The sequence below is a fragment of the Apium graveolens genome, chromosome 9, assembly GCF_009905375.1.
Source record: "Apium graveolens cultivar Ventura chromosome 9, ASM990537v1, whole genome shotgun sequence".
Classification (NCBI taxonomy): Eukaryota; Viridiplantae; Streptophyta; class Magnoliopsida; order Apiales; family Apiaceae; genus Apium; species Apium graveolens.
In genome coordinates this window covers 273,358,236-273,375,245 of record NC_133655.1, presented here as the reverse complement: position 1 = coordinate 273,375,245, position 17,010 = coordinate 273,358,236, and the positions used below count along the sequence as shown (strand labels likewise).

The 17,010-nt window shown below is 32.8% G+C and overlaps 1 protein-coding gene across 1 annotated transcript; it reads left to right on the top strand.

The window, feature by feature from the left end:
- Window positions 1–7,292: 7,292 nt before the first annotated feature.
- Window positions 7,293–16,639, top strand: LOC141684136 (protein cornichon homolog 4-like). Its single transcript, XM_074488976.1, has 4 exons — window positions 7,293–7,517; window positions 14,753–14,934; window positions 15,519–15,641; window positions 16,221–16,639. Exons 1-4 carry the CDS (start codon window positions 7,446–7,448, stop codon window positions 16,252–16,254), a joined length of 411 nt encoding a protein of 136 aa, XP_074345077.1. The 5' UTR covers window positions 7,293–7,445; the 3' UTR covers window positions 16,255–16,639.
- The last annotated feature ends 371 nt before the right edge of the window (window positions 16,640–17,010 follow it).

Genomic DNA, 17,010 nt, shown 5'->3' with positions numbered 1-17,010 from the left:
TTACTGGCCCAAACAAGTCCATGTGAATAAGTTGCAGAGGTGCACTTATAGAATTCACAGATTTTGACTTGTGACTTGATCTTTTTATTTTTCCTTTCTGACAAGCTTCACAAACTTCCAGTTGAGCAAATTTCAGACTAGGCATGTCTCTCACAAGCTCCTTCTTGACTAAGGTGTTGATTGCTTTGAAATTCAAGTGAGATAGCTTCTTATGCCACAATTTGCTTTGCTCTTCTGATGCCTTGGTGTAGAAATAACATACTCCATCCTTATTTGTTGAGTTTAAGTCTGCAACAAATAAGCTTCCCTTTCTTACTCCTTTAAGAGCAATTTCACCAGTCTTTTTGCTAATAAAAGCACAATCTTCTTTGTTGAAAACAACTTGAAAACCTCTGTCTGCAAATTGACTAACACTTAGAAGATTTACTTCTAATCCAGCAACTAGTGCTACATCTTCAATGACAACATTTCTAGAAACAATCTTGCCATATCCCATTGTGAATCATTTGTTGTTGTCTCCAAAGGTCACCAAAGGGTCAGCCATCTCCTCAAATTGTGATAGCAGGGCCTTATCACATGTTATATGCCTGGAACATCCACTATCAATAATCCATATGACCTTCTTTCCTTTGCCCTGCACACAATGAGGATTAAGTGTGTTTAGCTACCCAAGCTGTGTTGGGCACTTTCTTCTTGTTAACTAATTTTGCAGAAGTAGAATGAGAGTTTTCAGATAAAATGGAATTCATAGACTTTTGAGCATTTTTCCTTTCAGATATAGAACCAACTTTTGATTCTATGAGATCAATTCTCAATTTGTGGCAACTCTTCATCACTTTCATGTTGCAGGGAATGCAATCAAACTTGTCACAGAATGAATAGGGATCATTAGCCTTAGCTTCATTGTACTTGCAGAATCCTTCAGGTGGATTGCTAACAATCTTTTTACAAAGGTGAGTTAGGTGATTCATTGATCCACAATTCTCACACCTCTTTCTAGGAGCATCTGCAACAGAAGCAAAATTATTGCTTTTGTTTATCCCAATCTTTCCATTTCTATTTTTCTATTTCTTTTTGACCTCTTCAGCTTTAATCTCCTTCACAGGCTTCCTAGTTTCTTGATTGGCTTTTAGTGTTTCAACAAAGATGGAAGACTGAATTGTCTCATCATTTTTCTTTTCCTTGTCCTCATCAGCTATCTCATGTTTGATGATCAACTCTTCTTCACTGAAGTTCACCTAACATGCCTTGAACAAAGGTGATTCAACTTTCTTCAAAATAATTGGAACATTCTCAGTTTCAGTTGATTTTCCTTTGTCACTGACAGACTTCTTTTTGTTATTCAAACCCTCATAATCAAGACCAATGGCAATGTTTGCACATGGCTTGTTCTTTTCATGATATTGGCCAATCAACTCAGAAGCATTTTTGAAGGATTTCAGCTTCACTTCATTCCTCTCCAGCGTTTCTCTCAATACTGCTTCAATTTCACTTGCACACTTTAATTTGTTCTTTAAGTATGCATTTTCTTGCTTAGCAGCATCAAGCTCAACTAGCAACAATTCAGTCTCTTGTTTTTCACTCTCAAGTTTTTCATTGATCTTTTTCAATCTGCTAACTTTCTCATTTGCAGCAACCATGCTTGTATGAATGTGGAACATTTCTGTGCACATCTTTTCAACAGTCTCCTTATATTGACTCACATTTAAATCAATTATGGTAAGAGTTGGTACCCGTGATTTAGATGATGAAGAATCTCCTTGCTCCAAGGCCATGAGTGCATAGTTTCCAACTTCTTCATCTTCATAATTATCTGAATCATCCCAGCTTTTGCCCTCAGCAATATAAGCTTTCCCTTGTTGCTTCTTTAGAAGAGCATCATACTTTGCTTCCAATTCAAGATAGGCTTTGTCTTTCTTTGCCTTCTTAGGTTTCCTACATTCTGTAGCAAAATGGCCCAACTCATCACAGTTAAAGCACCTTATGTTTGATCTGTCAACAGATCCAGTTTTGTAGCCAGTTTTGCTATCAGGAGTGTACTTCCCTTTTCCTTTCCAACTGCTGTCTTTGTTGAAGGACTGTCCTTTGCTCTTGAAAAATCTTGGTTTCTTCACTCTAATGTTAGAGAATTTTCTAGCTAAGTAAGTCATTGATTTGTCTAGCTCATCAAGCTCATCAAGAGTGTAGAACCCATCTTCTTCATCCAATTCCAGTATGACTTGCTCTTTAGTGTCATTGACTCTTTTCTCACTTGTAGAAATTTCTGGAGTCTGGGATCTTTGCTCATCATTAGAGGTTTAGCCATCATTCACAATCAGTGCACTTGAGTCATCCATTACATATCCTTGACCAGCCCTTAATGATTTCTTTTGAATCATTTCAAGTTCATAAGTTTTCAGAACCCCATAGAGCACTTCGAGTGTGATTCTACTCAAATCCCTTCCTTCTCTTATTGCAGAGATCTTTTGTTCCAAATGATCAGGGAGAGTAAGCAAGAACTTCAAATTCACTTCTTCAACATCATAAAATTTATCATGAAGCTGCAAGTCATTTATCAGCTTATTAAAACTTTCAAACACATCAATAATACCTTCCTTTGGTTTAGCCATAAAACCCTCATACGGAGAAATCAATATCCTTCTTTGATTTGACCTAACCTCCCCAGTTCCTTCACAGAGTATCTCAATCTTTTCCCAGATCTGTTTAGCAGTGTCATAGTTGACAATGTTATTATACATTACATTGTCAAGTGACTCAATTAGTATCAGTTGCAAAGCACTGTCTAGGGAAACTTTCTCTCTTTCAATATTAGTATACTCAGAGGCATCTTTGGGAGCAAAATGAGCTGTAATAACCATGTATCCATCTGTGGTTTCCTCAACTCTAACCATAGGAGTGAAGGGCCCATTCTTGAGGATCTGAATGTAAAGGTGATTGGTCATTCTTATAAACAACAATATTTTCTTTTTCCATAAAGTGTAGTTGGCCTTATCAAAGGGAGGAATCTTGATACTACTGATTTTCTTTGTATTCATTTTTCCAAGATCTAATCTGTTTGCTTTCAGATTTTACTCTGATACCACTTGTTAGATATGAATACAACACAGGGTGGGTGAATGCGTTTTGGCTTAAATGTTTACTTTTTGATCGACTTTGGGTTTAGCAGTTGGTTGTTATCATTGACTTTGTAGAACAGATGTTAAACATAAATAACAATGCAAATATGTAAAACAAAGATCTTCAAAACTCACTTAATTTTATATTAAAAATAAAGCAGTATTTTGCTACAAAATCTCTAAGTTCTTGGTTTAGAACTTAGTTTCTTTTCTTGAGAGAGAATACAATTTCTAATATGTTCAGTCATATCTTAAACAAAGGACCTCAGTTAACTTTATATGATAGTTAACTTTGGTTTACACAGTGAATAATAAGAAGTGCTTATCACTTTTCTAACCTGTCACTAATCACTTCTATTTAAAGGAGAAGTGAGATTTCCATATCTAGATTAGCATATCTTCATCCACTGTGTATTGGTTGATCCTCCTTTGTCATTTAATCTTCACCATTAATATTGCACATCTCTCAAGCTGCTTTTTGTAGACTTGTCAATTTAGCTGTGTGAATTGTTTGTTGATTTGCAACCTTGGATATTGAACTGTTCTGCAATTCTGTACTTAGAGAAATTTCTTCACTTCGAGATCTCCAATTAAGCTGTAGAGAACTCGACATCTCGATAGGCATGTTGGCTTGTCGATATCTCTGAAACTTCATTGTTGACTTGACTTATCGACAACTCTGAGTTATCTAGTGAATTTTGGTTTATCGATAACTCAGAGTTCTCTAATGGACTCTGGCTTATCGATAACTCAGAGTTCTCTAATGAATGTATACTTGTCGATATCTCTGAGTTCTCGAATGGGTATCTAACTTATCGATATCTCCAATAGCATTTCCTGAGTTCTCGATAGACGATTCATGAGTTCTCGATAGGTCTTTCTGAGTTCTCGAATGACTTCTCTATAACACTAATTATGTGACTTGTAGAGATCTTGACTTAGAATGTTTTTCACCAAACAGAATTATTCAACTCCAAGCTGCTTCATAATTCTTCTGAGGCATGACCTTCTTGATCTTCTTCCAGATAGAATTCTTAGGCTTGACACTGTTTAGGAAAAAATGCTCCAGTCTGCTCCATTTACATTTTACAAACATTAAGTGTTACAAGTATAAATTACATATTAAGGTTACAATACAGCTAATCTTAGGGTTGTCAATATGACTTAGTCTTGTTATGATATAGGCATGTCTTGCACAACAAATTGTAAATTAAAATATCACCTATTTAATTGGGCTGAATATATATTTTCAGTATCTAATTACCGTGTCAGTGTATAAACTTATTTATTTTAAAATCTAATTATTATAAATAGTTATTAGAATATAATGAAAGACATATCTGGTTATAGAGAGAGGGCTTTTCCAAAGAATTAATGCAGCTTAAAATATCAAAATATAAATAATAAAATAATAATTATTTAAAACAACCGAGCATCGCACGTGTTTTAGGCTAGTACCATCTTATAATAAACGAAATATTAAAAATTTGATTGGTACGGTCAATAATTAAATTATTTAATTACCCTTATTTAATAATCTCGGTATTTTTAATTAACTGTCCTTATATTTTATTTATTTAGTTACCATTATATTTTAAACTCTTCAAATTGTATTCTAATTCTAATTCATATTATTCTAATCAATTTATTAATTAAAGTCAATTAAGATGAAAAGAATATTGGGTAATCAAGTCAATCATGAAAGCACAATTCTGCACGTCAATATTATAATAGTCGAAATATTAAAAAATTTGTCGGTATAAAGATTTCGTGCAACAATATACCATATAAAAAAAAATTCGGACAACAAAATAATATCTATTATTCGCGTGGGCTAAAAAAATTATACAATTTACCCAGATGAAAATAAAATTAAAATACTACCCGTTGTTCGGTATAATGGTCTCGTAATTAGGCAAATATATATATATATATATCATATTCATCTCGAATAAAATAAAGTTACACTATTGCTCCTGCCTAAATAAAATTTAAAGAAAACTAAATATAATTAGGGGGATTCTGTCGGAATAGTAATATAGGTCTCGAGCTAAAATAAAATAATAAATATAATTAATCCGACTAAAAAAGTTGTACAATTAAATCGACATATTACAAAATAAAATCAAAATATAAATCATTGATCAATATGATGATATCAGATTAAAATAAAATAATATATAATATTATCGGGTCTAAACTAATATGATATTTAATCGACCTAAAATAAATTAAAAGCAATTAATTCATTGAGACACCATGGATCACACGAGTTTTAAGTTAGTATGACTTTCAAAGAGGTAAATTCAACTTTTTCTAAAATGTAATATTTCAATAAATATTTTATTGACATAAGACACTAACTTTTATAATTTATTGTATTTTTTGTTACAATTTATAGTAATATTATATTGTCAATTCTAAAGGACCATGTACAAATTAAACAAGAGATTTGTTAAAAATGAGAATTATTTTATTTATTTTGTAAAAATACATTTTTTATGCAAAAATGTGATTTTTTTCGCAACTCGATGTAACCAAATCCAACCTTGAATGTAAACCGAAACAATTTTAACTTTCAAAGAACTTAAAAAAAGTTGTATCTTTGTTTACTTTTTGTTCCAAGTCGTATTTCACAAATATTTTTAAAGAAATAGTAAAATGGTAAAAAGAATTTAAAATACTTCATTCATCCCTTTCAATTTTTTATATTAGGAAAAGAGAGTGTCGTATTTTAAGATAAATATAAAGTGTAATTTCACAATTTATTTTTAAGATTTTAAGATTTTAAATAAAATTTAAATATTTAGAAAAAATTATAAATATATATATATAATATGCAACTTAAAATATATGTCGAACATTCTTTTCTTAATGTAAAAAATGAGAGACATATTAGTATTTTGAAAATATTTCTTTAAACTATTGCTTTTGTTTAAAAATTAGGCACATGGTGCGTGGAAACTTGAGAAGGTTTTAAAAATAAGCAGAAAAAATGGTGAGCAATAAGAGAAACATTGAAGAATCACAACGTTACATAAATTAAATTTCAAAGATAAGTTTGTGTTACTACTTTAAGACTCACATAATCACTATCACTTAAACATGGCCAAGTATGATAATATAAAACATATAACATGGTTTCAATACAAGTTTTGTTGACATTTTTTTTAAATTTTTTTAACTTAAACTAAATGCACATATTTATATATAAATATTCCTTTCTAAAAAACAATCAATGTAAAATTTAGAATGGAAAATTTTCGTGTATAATTTCGTAAATGTTGATTATTAATAAAAAAAATCATGTCATTCTAGGCAGAAAAAAATAGCAACCAATTAAAACTATGAACATGTTGTCACTATTATATTACCGTGTTGCTAAACTCTTTTCGCAAAGCAAATTAACAGTGTTGGTGTAAAGTAAAGAAAGTATGTTTTTAAAGGTTTTTGCAAATTTAGCATACTTTTCACTAGATAATAAATTTTAAATACACAAAATATATATATCCGAAACTTCAGGTAGGTACATAAACCGTAAATTACTCGAAATAAAATTTAGCCTAAGATTTAGTAAGCTAATAAATTGAGAGAAAAAGTTCATAAATACGTAATTAGAAAAATTATATAAGTATATATAATATATTTTAATAATATTTTTAATTAAATTGTGTAATCACGTATATACCACTTCTATATCTACGTTTAATATTTTTTTTGTATTCGCCTAAATTATGTGAGTACGTGTTTAGTAGGAGTATCAAACTCAAAAATTTATATATTAAACAAATTTTTTAGCTCATGTAAAGAAAGCAGCAAATTCTTTACCTAAATTTTTATATTTTAAAAATGAGTAATTCTAAATACCCGAATTATTTACCAATTTTTTTGGTAATATGATACTTTTAACTTGAGGAGACATTATATGTAGGGGTGCAAAATTATTGTTAGAAAAATTACCTACTATACATATCAGTTATCACGTTTAAACTATACATATTAAGTTTAAATATTATTGGAGACCAATTCGAGTTAGCTAACAATTTATTTTTAGAATTCTTTGATTATTTGAAGGTCCCCAAAATAATATTTAGTTTCCAAACTCAGAATGTAATCCACATTTTTTTTAATAAAAACTTTCGGAGTACAAATAAAAAAGTAAGTACAAGATTCCATTTACAAAGGGGTGATTAAGATTTGGTAGCTGACAGCCTGACAGTAGATAAATTTCCTCACCATCACGCCTTCATCCCCCCTTTATTCATCTTCCTCTACTTCCACACTATACACACACAAACATACAAAAAGTAACCCAATAAGAGGACCAAGATGGGGGATATGTTGGCATGGCTCTTGTTCTTTTTCATCCTCATTGGTCTCCTCATCCTTGTTGTTTACCAGGTCTCTCCCTTTTAAATTATTATTTTTAATTCTTTTATTTGACTTTTAGCTTGTTTCTTGATTTTCTTGATGCTTTGTGTGACAATTATACTTGTTTTTGTTTGATGGGTATTTTTAATTTTGGCCTTAAATTGTCTTTTTGGAGTTTAACTAATGATTTTGTGAATTTTAGTTAAATGGGTATTTAAGATTGGGTTTTATTTAGCTAAAGATGTCATCTTTTATGAATGGATGCCTTATTAGAGTAGAAAGGTTTAAGCTTTATTGTGAATATGTATTGATTTATATGTAATTTAGTTTTGGATTTTAGTGATCATGCTTGCTGAATAAAAGATTGGGCTTTTACTTGTTCTGCAGTTCCGCAATTATTTTTTTAGTTGTATTAGATGTAATTCTACTTGAATTGTCGTTTTGGAGTTCAGAGTTCAACTAATGAATTTCTTGTTGGTTGAATGGGCATTACTAGATGAGGTCTTACATGTATAAAAAGGTCATCTTTTTATAATAGGATGCTTAATTGGAGTATAAAGGTTTAAACTTTATTGTGTATCTGTTTTGATTTTATGTAATTTAATTCTAGATATTAAGTTTTTATGCTTGTGGAATTAAAGATTACATTTTTACTCAGATTCTGCAGTTCCGCAGTTAGATTGTAGTTGTCGTGTATTCGGTTAGCAGCCTAGGGTAGCTTGTTCTTGACGCGGGGTACTTATTATAAGCTAGGTCACACAAGGATGAGTGCTTTGGAGTTGACCCCTTTATAATTAGTTGAGGAAAGGGATAGGAGGGAAGGATTGTTTAATAGATTATAGAAGACATTTAGGCAATTTTGGTATAGGCCAAACACGGCCGTGATCTTTCTTTTCAAATGAATGATTATCTGATTGTTTTATTTTGTTCTCTTTCTCAATGATTTTTTAAAATTTAGTTGGATGGGTTCACTGTAAAGGGTTTTACATATGTAAAAATGTCGTTTCATGATTGGATGCTTGATTGAACTAGAAAGGTTTAAGCTTTATTGTACACCTGTTTTGATTTTTACGTAACATAGTTCTGGATATTTAGTGCTTATGCTTGCGGAATAAAAATTACGTTGTTACTTGCTCTGCAGTTCTGCAATTTAATTGTAGTTGTAAATATTTTTTGTTAGTGGTTAAAGAAAGGCTGACCTTGAATAGATGGATCGTGTCTACATTCTATCTGGCTAGGTAGCGTAAGGATGATCAGAGCCAAGCCTATCTATTTAGCTGAGGAAATGGATTGGAGGGGAGGAATGTCTAGTAGATTAGAGAATGACATTTAGGAAATCTTGGTGTAGGCTATATCAGTTGCAAACAGGATTCAATCTCTTATTTTGTTATTTCTCAAAATCTTCTTACCCAATTCTTTACCTTTTCAATTCCTACATACTTTTCTAAAGAATTGACATGATTTGGGGACAAAATGGGGTTCTTCGGTGGATCTTTATTTTCTTAGTCTTAGGTTATGCTCTGCTATATACCATCCCCCTGCTCACCGGCTTGATTACTTTGAAACTCCAGAACCAGATCTTATATTCCCTTACGAATACTATATTATGCTTCGTACTGCCATTAAATGCTCAGGATATGCTAAAAACTAAAAAAGTACACAAGACAAGTGTACTTGACTGGATAAAGTATAATATCTTATGTACTGATTGATCCCAAGAAGGGGAGTTAAAATTATCTGGGAATTTATATCTGTGGTTGAGATAACCATAAAAAAATGTAATGCCTTCTATAATCTGGATTAGGTTTAAGGATTTTTAATGCATAACTGACCCTTTCTGGTAGAGTAAGTGTCTTTTCTTTTTCTCTGTAAGTGTCTTTTCTTTTTCTCTATAATAGAAAAAGCAGACATAACTAAAACTAAATTATTTACATACATGCATATGTTGATGGGCCAAAGCTAAATATTGCAGTAATGACCTTACAATCAATTATATCTTAAATATAATACAATTTTTTTTAACTAATTATATAAGTTCCGACGATTGGAATGGAGGCTGTACGTGCCATCCACCCATTGCCTCTGTCCCTGGATACAAGAATAACCTAGTTTAGTGTACATAATTAGAGCTATGGCTTCATATCTAAACGTAGCTGGACACCGGAGATATTGAGGTAGTGCTTGGACCGTAGGAAAATGCTAGAGATACAGAAAAGTGTTCCCAATGAAGTGTAAAAACTACTAATTATCTTATTTAGCATGAAAGGGTACCAGTTATCATCGTTATTTTATTTAAGTGCAATTTAAGACAGTTAACAAAGTCTTGCCTCCTTTGTTATCCTATCTTCTAAACTTTTTATGCTTCAAACTTTCTGCTTTAAAAATATTTAGACCTATTATTGACATAAAACTTATTTCCTTGCACGTTCTTTACTAAAAAACAGTCATTACATACATGTTTAGTTTTCTGAATATATACATCACCATATTCGAAAAGTATATATTTATTTATAATGTATTGTATATAGATTTTAAATGTCACTTGTAAAAAGGGTTCTATATATCCAACACAAATTTTGTATAACATACAAGTTTAGTTTTATTACAAGTAATAAACAATACTATTGTCATTCCGTTACTGAATTACATTATTATTTATGTTTTTATTAAAATCTATATTTAGTATCAACCGTATAGATTCTTGTAACTTCTTATCTATTTACAACTGAGATAATTATACTACTACATGTTAATAAGTTATATATATTTGTTTAGTGCATTCTACCAACAAATAAAGTTTTAGATTATTTTTCTAATAAAGTAAAGGGAAAGAATATATGATAAAGCTGTACTAATGCACATAGAATTTTAAACTGTATATAATTAATATATTGCCAAGCTACCCGGTCGTTTTTTGTCGGTACCTCTAACACTACTTAAGTATTGAAATAATTGAACCACTTTAATTGACATGAATGTGTCTATAGGTAGGTCAGTTATCAATTGAGAGCATATACATTACATACCCCTTATGCATGTGGCTCATGCAAATGTTTGTCGTTTGTAATGTGTGCTTATCTGTGTTAGCATACGGGCGTGGCCAATAACTGTATGACTTGCTTGAACTGTTAAATATATTAAGATTCGTTCTACTTAAAACTTGCATTGCACCCTACCCTCCCATCAAGGTCCACTCAACTAGGGAAATACAGATATGTGAGATTGGCTTATATATAATACACCAGTAATGACTATAAATTGATATTGTGTATCTTCAAAAATCGGTGGAGGTTTAAGTCTGTAGCATCTTCCCATTAGTCAGTAGCTTATGTGACGCTTAACCAGTCCAGGCTTGCAAAGAATTGCAAAGAATCAGTGGAAGCCTCTAGTGTTGTATGATGTATTGAGCATGAGTTCAATATTCTATGCTCTCCCCGGTTAAGTATTAGGTTATGTAGTAGTCCGAAACTCTGGCCATGAGTAAATCATGTGTTTTTCTTAATTTAATTATTAGGGTGAGAAGTAGACTTGAACTCAGACTTTGCTCCACCGTAAAGGTCTACTAAGCTTGTTTCTCTGATCGATTATCAATATATTTCCTTAGCTTATCAATTCAATTTATTCGAAATTTATCCTAATTCGTAACAATTCTCCAAACTGAAATTCAGTTCAATTTAGTCATATCCGATAATTATCCGAAAACCGCTCTCATTCTAGCTCAGGAGCCAGCCTCTCAATATTTTTATTATTTTCATCTGTTTCACTCATTTTGGGAGGTGCACACATTTGTCCAACAAAAAAAATAGGTGTAGAAGAGATAGTTGTTTCAATACCTGAATCTATTTGGAGAGAGGGAACCTCATTTGGCAAAGGGCTAAAGGTTTTCGCCATAGAATGAGCCAGTCCCTGAACCCTTACAAGCTTCTACTGTCATTTCAGGGACTGTAGGCTCCAATATTCCACTCTCAAGGTGTGCACTAGTTTCTGACACCTTTAATATGACTTCATTAGGCATCACAGTCTGTGTCACCTTATTTGAGTGTTTGTTGCTGAGTATAACCTGATTAAATAGATAATAATTTTTCTTCAGGAATATCAATCAGAGACTTCTCCCCCATATCTCTGGGGATCTCACTTGCAGTGTCAACCACCAAAGGGGACCTAACAGCATTAACACCAACTCCTAACTCATTAGGCCTCTGCCTTTGTTTTAAGTTTAGCCCCTGTTTTGTCTTAACCTGTGGAGCAGTCCCAGGTTTAGAGTTGGATTTCTTTGAGGGTACCTGCACAAGATTAGAACTGGACCCTGAGTGTAGGTGACAATTATGTTTCATCTTTGTATTTCTGGTATACTGAGCAAATTGTTTACCTTGAGAAGACTTAAGGAGTGCAGACACGGTATGACATATGGGTGAAGGTCTATTTTCATCATCTACAGCCTTTTGAGAAGCTGCAGCTAGACCTTGTTTTCCCTTTTGAGAGACTACAGTCTTTTGGGAGACTGTATTTGAGGCTTGACTTGGTCCTTCACCCTTTTCATTAAGCTTAGAGAGCTCAGTCGCAGCCTTCAATGAAGCCCATTTAGCTAGGGGAATACCATATTCATCATAACTACTAATTGCAGCCACATATTTTCTCTTCTTTACAACTGGTGCTTTTTGAGAAGCAATAGAAGTTTTATATTCTGAAACAATAAATTGTGAACCTACACATAAAATTGTTTCCGAGATAGGTAGGGTTGGCATCTCCATAACCGATTCCTGTACCAATTCACCGCTAAAGAAAGAAGCATTTTAGAGATTACCTTGCATGTGTTGAGGATAAACCTTGGAATTTCTTCGACAACCTTTCCACTGTCCTTAAACATTACTATCTACTGATATCATATAAAACTATTCGCACTCTACAATTTTGACATGTATAATCTTGAACATCATTAATCTCTCGGGCTTACTCTTGCGGTCCAATGAAGATCATCCATTTTGCTTTTTCTTTTGGATATCCGAGGAACTCTGTGAACACTGAAGTGCAAAAACGCATTAGATGGATTACATCTTCCGTCTCTTTAAATTTTGAATCATCTTCTACAATCTCAAGTAATTCATTTATCAAAACATGTTTATTTTCGTCTTTAAAAAGGATGTTGGATACGTCGTATAAAAACTTTGATGGAAAATGTCCAAGATCTAGAGCTTTATTTTGGAGTATTGTCAGTTCAATATTATCATAATCTTGCATAATATTGTAGCAGTATTTTATGAAACATCCTGAGCATTCTCCAAAGCTGCTCTCATTTTCATTAATATTTTGAAATCATTGTACACAACTTCTGGTAAGTATTGGAAAAGATTAACATTTGTCAGGTAGACTTTGTTTGTAATCTAAACTCTCTTTGCACATGTATCCTATGCAATATGAGAAAATGAATAAAATTAAGTTAAAGGTTGAAGGAATGTTTGATAACTGATTCTGATATGGTAATTTTTTTGGAATGAAAACAATCATCCAGAAGGATTCACATTCGAGAAGATTGAGAAGCTTCCGGAAAGAGAAATATGGATTGCACAATAAATCAAAAAAGAGCTACAGGAAACAGCTAGGGATCATTGTGACAAAATTTGCTTATCGAAGATAAAATATATCAAGTCCTTGACCGGAGAGGCACTTGAGGAAGATGAGAATTGCATCTATAGTCTTGGACTTGATATCTTTGATCTTGGATAAACAACTTTGGTCACACTGATCCCTTAGCTGTTGAATTGCAGGCTTGGCTTGATGACTTCCTGTAGCTGTTTTCTGATATGTTATGCAATCCATATTTCTCGTTATCGAAGCTTCTGAATCACCTCGAAAATGAACCCCCTCTGGATGATTGTTTTCATTCCAAAGAATTACCTTTCAGGATTAGTTAGCAAACATTCCTTCAACCTTTAGCTTGATTTTATTAATTTTCTAATATTGCATATGATACTTGTGCAAAGAGAGTTTAGATTACAAACGAAGCCTTCTGAGAAATGTTAATCTTTTCCAATACTTAGCAGAAGCCGTGTACACTTTAGATTTCAAAGATTCTTGGAAATGGGGGCAACTTTGGAGAATGCTCATGTTTTTTTTCATATAATGCTGCCACTATATTATGCAAGATTATTATAATATTGATCAAGACCTGACAATGCTTCAAAACAATGCTTTAGATCTTGGACATTTTTCATCAATTTTTTTATACGACATATCCAACATCCTTTTTAGAGACGAAAACAAACATGTTTTAATAAATGAATTGCTTGATATTGTAGAAGATGATTCAAAATTTATAGGGAGTAATCCATCAAATTATAAGGTGGCACGATTGCACTTCAGTGTCCACAGAGTTCCTCATATATGTAAAAGAAAGAGAGTAGACGATCTTCATTGGACCGCAAGAGTAAGCCCGAGAAATTAATGATCTTCAAGCTTATACATGTCAAAATTGTGGAGTGCAAATAGTTTTATATGATGACTGTAAATTCTAATGTTTAAGGACAGTGGCAAGGCTAATGGAAAAATTCCAACAATGGATTATCCTCAACACATGCAGGTAATCTCTACAATTCTTCTTTCTTTGGCGGTGAATTGGTACATGAACCCGTTATGGAGATGGACCTCCCTGTACCTACCCAATTAACCGAAAACCCTACCGTCTCAGAAACTACTCTAGAACAAAATGTCGATCCACAGTCTGTTATTTCACAACAGAAAACAACCTCTACTGCTTCTAAGAAAAGCACTAAAAAAAGCACTAGATAGGTCAGTTGAGACCGTGTTAGCATATGGGCGTGACCAATAACTATACGACTTGCTTGAACCGTTAAATACATAAAGATACGTTCTACTTAAGACTTGCATTGCACCCTACCCTCCCATCATGTCCACTCAGCTAAGGAAATATGGATCTGTGAGATTGGCTTGTATATAATACACCAGTAATGACTATAAATTGATAGTGTGTTTCTTCAAAAATGGGTGGAGGTTTAAATCTGGTCATCTTCCCATTAGTCAAAAGCTTATGTGCCGCTTACATGGCCTTAGCTTAGCTAGTTAGCTTGGTATTTGTAACGAATAGGCTGCATGAGCTCTTCATTTATGAAATAGGTGAAAATAAGGTTAATACATGTATGTGCAGTTGCTTAATAAAAAAATTATATTTGCCCGGTTTTGTTCCTGTTTCGTTGTTTCGGTGCTTTTAAAGGTCCTGAACCAAAAAAACTGACCGTTTTGTATTGCAGCTTATGTGCTTGGCAGATCTAGAGTTTGACTACATTAATCCTTACGATTCTGCATCTCGAATTAACCAAGTGATTCTACCAGAGTTTATAACAGAAGGGGTTTTGTGCTTTCTCTACCTAGTGACAGGGCATTGGATAATGGCACTTTTTGGTATTCCATACTTATACTACAATGTGAGATTGTAAGTCTTATCTGCAGTTACTTGGTCTATGTTGTGCTACTGCTAATTAATAATATATATATATACCTATCTGTAGACATTATATAATTTATACTTTTGCTCTTTGTGTTAGAATGTTTAGTTAGCCTTCATGTTTCTTAAGAGTGCATTTCAGCTCCATGTGTGCATATTTATTTATCTTGTAATCAATTTCACCATAAGATTTTGTGTAATATAAATCACAGGGAGAGGGAAAAAACAAAGAAATAAAAAAGAAAAAGGAAAAGAAGGAGCAGCACGCATTGTGTAAATTGTAATAGACATCCTTAGCGATTTTATGCTATTTAGTGTGCAAACACTATTTTCCCTTCCCTGCATACACACATGACACCCCTCCCATCCCATTTACCCAGAATCTTCAATACGTTCTCATGTGTTTGTGAAATTCCTATTGAACCTACAATTTTTGGTTTTTATCCCCAATAAGTCTTCCATCTTTCTTCTGCATTCTGCATAATGGATACGTAAGTTGAATGCTTGCATGTGCTGAAGCTGTGTAAGATGCATTTTGGAATAACTGACCACTAACTTTCTTCTGGTATTAGGTACATGCGAAGACAGCACCTCATAGATGTAACTGAGATTTTCAACCAGCTTGATTGGGAAAAGAAGAAGCGGCTTTTCAAACTTGGCTATCTTGTTTTTCTCCTTTTCCTCTCCTTATTTTGGTATGTAGCGCATACTTTCATTCTTGTAAAATATACTATAATATACTTATTTGTTTAGTTACCCAGACCCGGGTATGGGCGTCGTATACGGGTGCAGATCCAAGTGTTAGACTCTTAGTTTTTTAAAAATTAGGATTCGTGGATATGGATTCAAAATTGAACACGGGTGCGAGCATTCGGCATATAACCTTCACATGAACGAAATTATACGTACTTTTTCTACATTACATTTGTAAATTTACGTCTTCTACCACATAAAGTAAACATATACATAATTGGTTATATCAAATTTATAACATAAATTAAAAGGATAACATGAAAATATAGTAATCTATAGAAATCCCTCCCTAGAATTAAGAGAATTAAGTTGTTGTGAGGCCTTTTAAATCATTTTGAACCATATTTCTTATGGTCAAAGTGTAGTTTTCATCTGAAGGATCCGACTCAGATCTCATACCCACACCCATGTTTTGTGCAATGGACATCGGGTATGAGGGCAAAATTGAAGAGTCCGGGTAACTTAGCTTATTTTTAACTTTGAGATTGGATCTTTAATTTTTTAATACACATTTGTTATAGGTTAATATACAGTGCATTGGAAGATGATGAATGAGCCGGTGCAATAGATTGAAGTTACATAATTTATAGTAGAAAGCTCGGCCTATGCAAATTCAGGTCTCCAGATTGTTTATGCGTGGAAATTTTTTGGGGACGTGACATAGGCTGTAGTAAGTTTGTTGTAACATTAATAGACTAGATTTCTATGTTTCTGCCTCACCTTTGGCAATTTGGCAACTTTCAAAATTTGTCTTGTAACATTATATGCTTGAACTACTACCTTGTGTTAATGTCAACAAGTAGGTTTTTTCTAGAGTTGGGGCTTGATGCCAATGCCAACAAGTGATTTAATGATCTCTACTCTGTCCGAGTTGATACCCCAGTTCTCTTCATAACAAGATGTCATCGACGATTCATGCCTATATGGAGGAATTGTAACATTTTTTTCCCTAGTAATATATTAACTTCCTGATGCTTGATTTACTACTGGACATTCTTGGAATTATTGCTTGACGAATACTTGGCAAACTGCAGTTGTAATATTTCTCTTTTTGGTCAATACTATTGTCAATGTCTCAGGTAGGAAGTATAAAGTATGTATACTTTTATCTGATAATTTTAGACTCTTATTAAAAATTACGAAAGAGGGGACATTCTAGTGGTAAAGACGGATCAAATGAGCATTCTAGTATTCCAAAATTCAAAAAATTGATTAACCTTCAAGTAATAGGGTGAGATCTAGGAAGATTTTGATTTGTTGAGTATACTTTCATAGATTTGAACAATAGGTTAAAGCAAAATTAAGTATCAA

Excerpts from the sequence above, each read along its gene's own strand:
- LOC141684136 (XM_074488976.1), top strand. The coding sequence starts at position 7,446 with ATGGGGGATATGTTGGCATGGCTCTTGTTCTTTTTCATCCTCATTGGT. Across the intron at positions 14,935-15,518 it reads TTATACTACAATGTGAGATT|GTACATGCGAAGACAGCACC; the intron begins GTAAGTCTTATC and ends TTCTGGTATTAG. Across the intron at positions 15,642-16,220 it reads CTTTTCCTCTCCTTATTTTG|GTTAATATACAGTGCATTGG; the intron begins GTATGTAGCGCA and ends CATTTGTTATAG.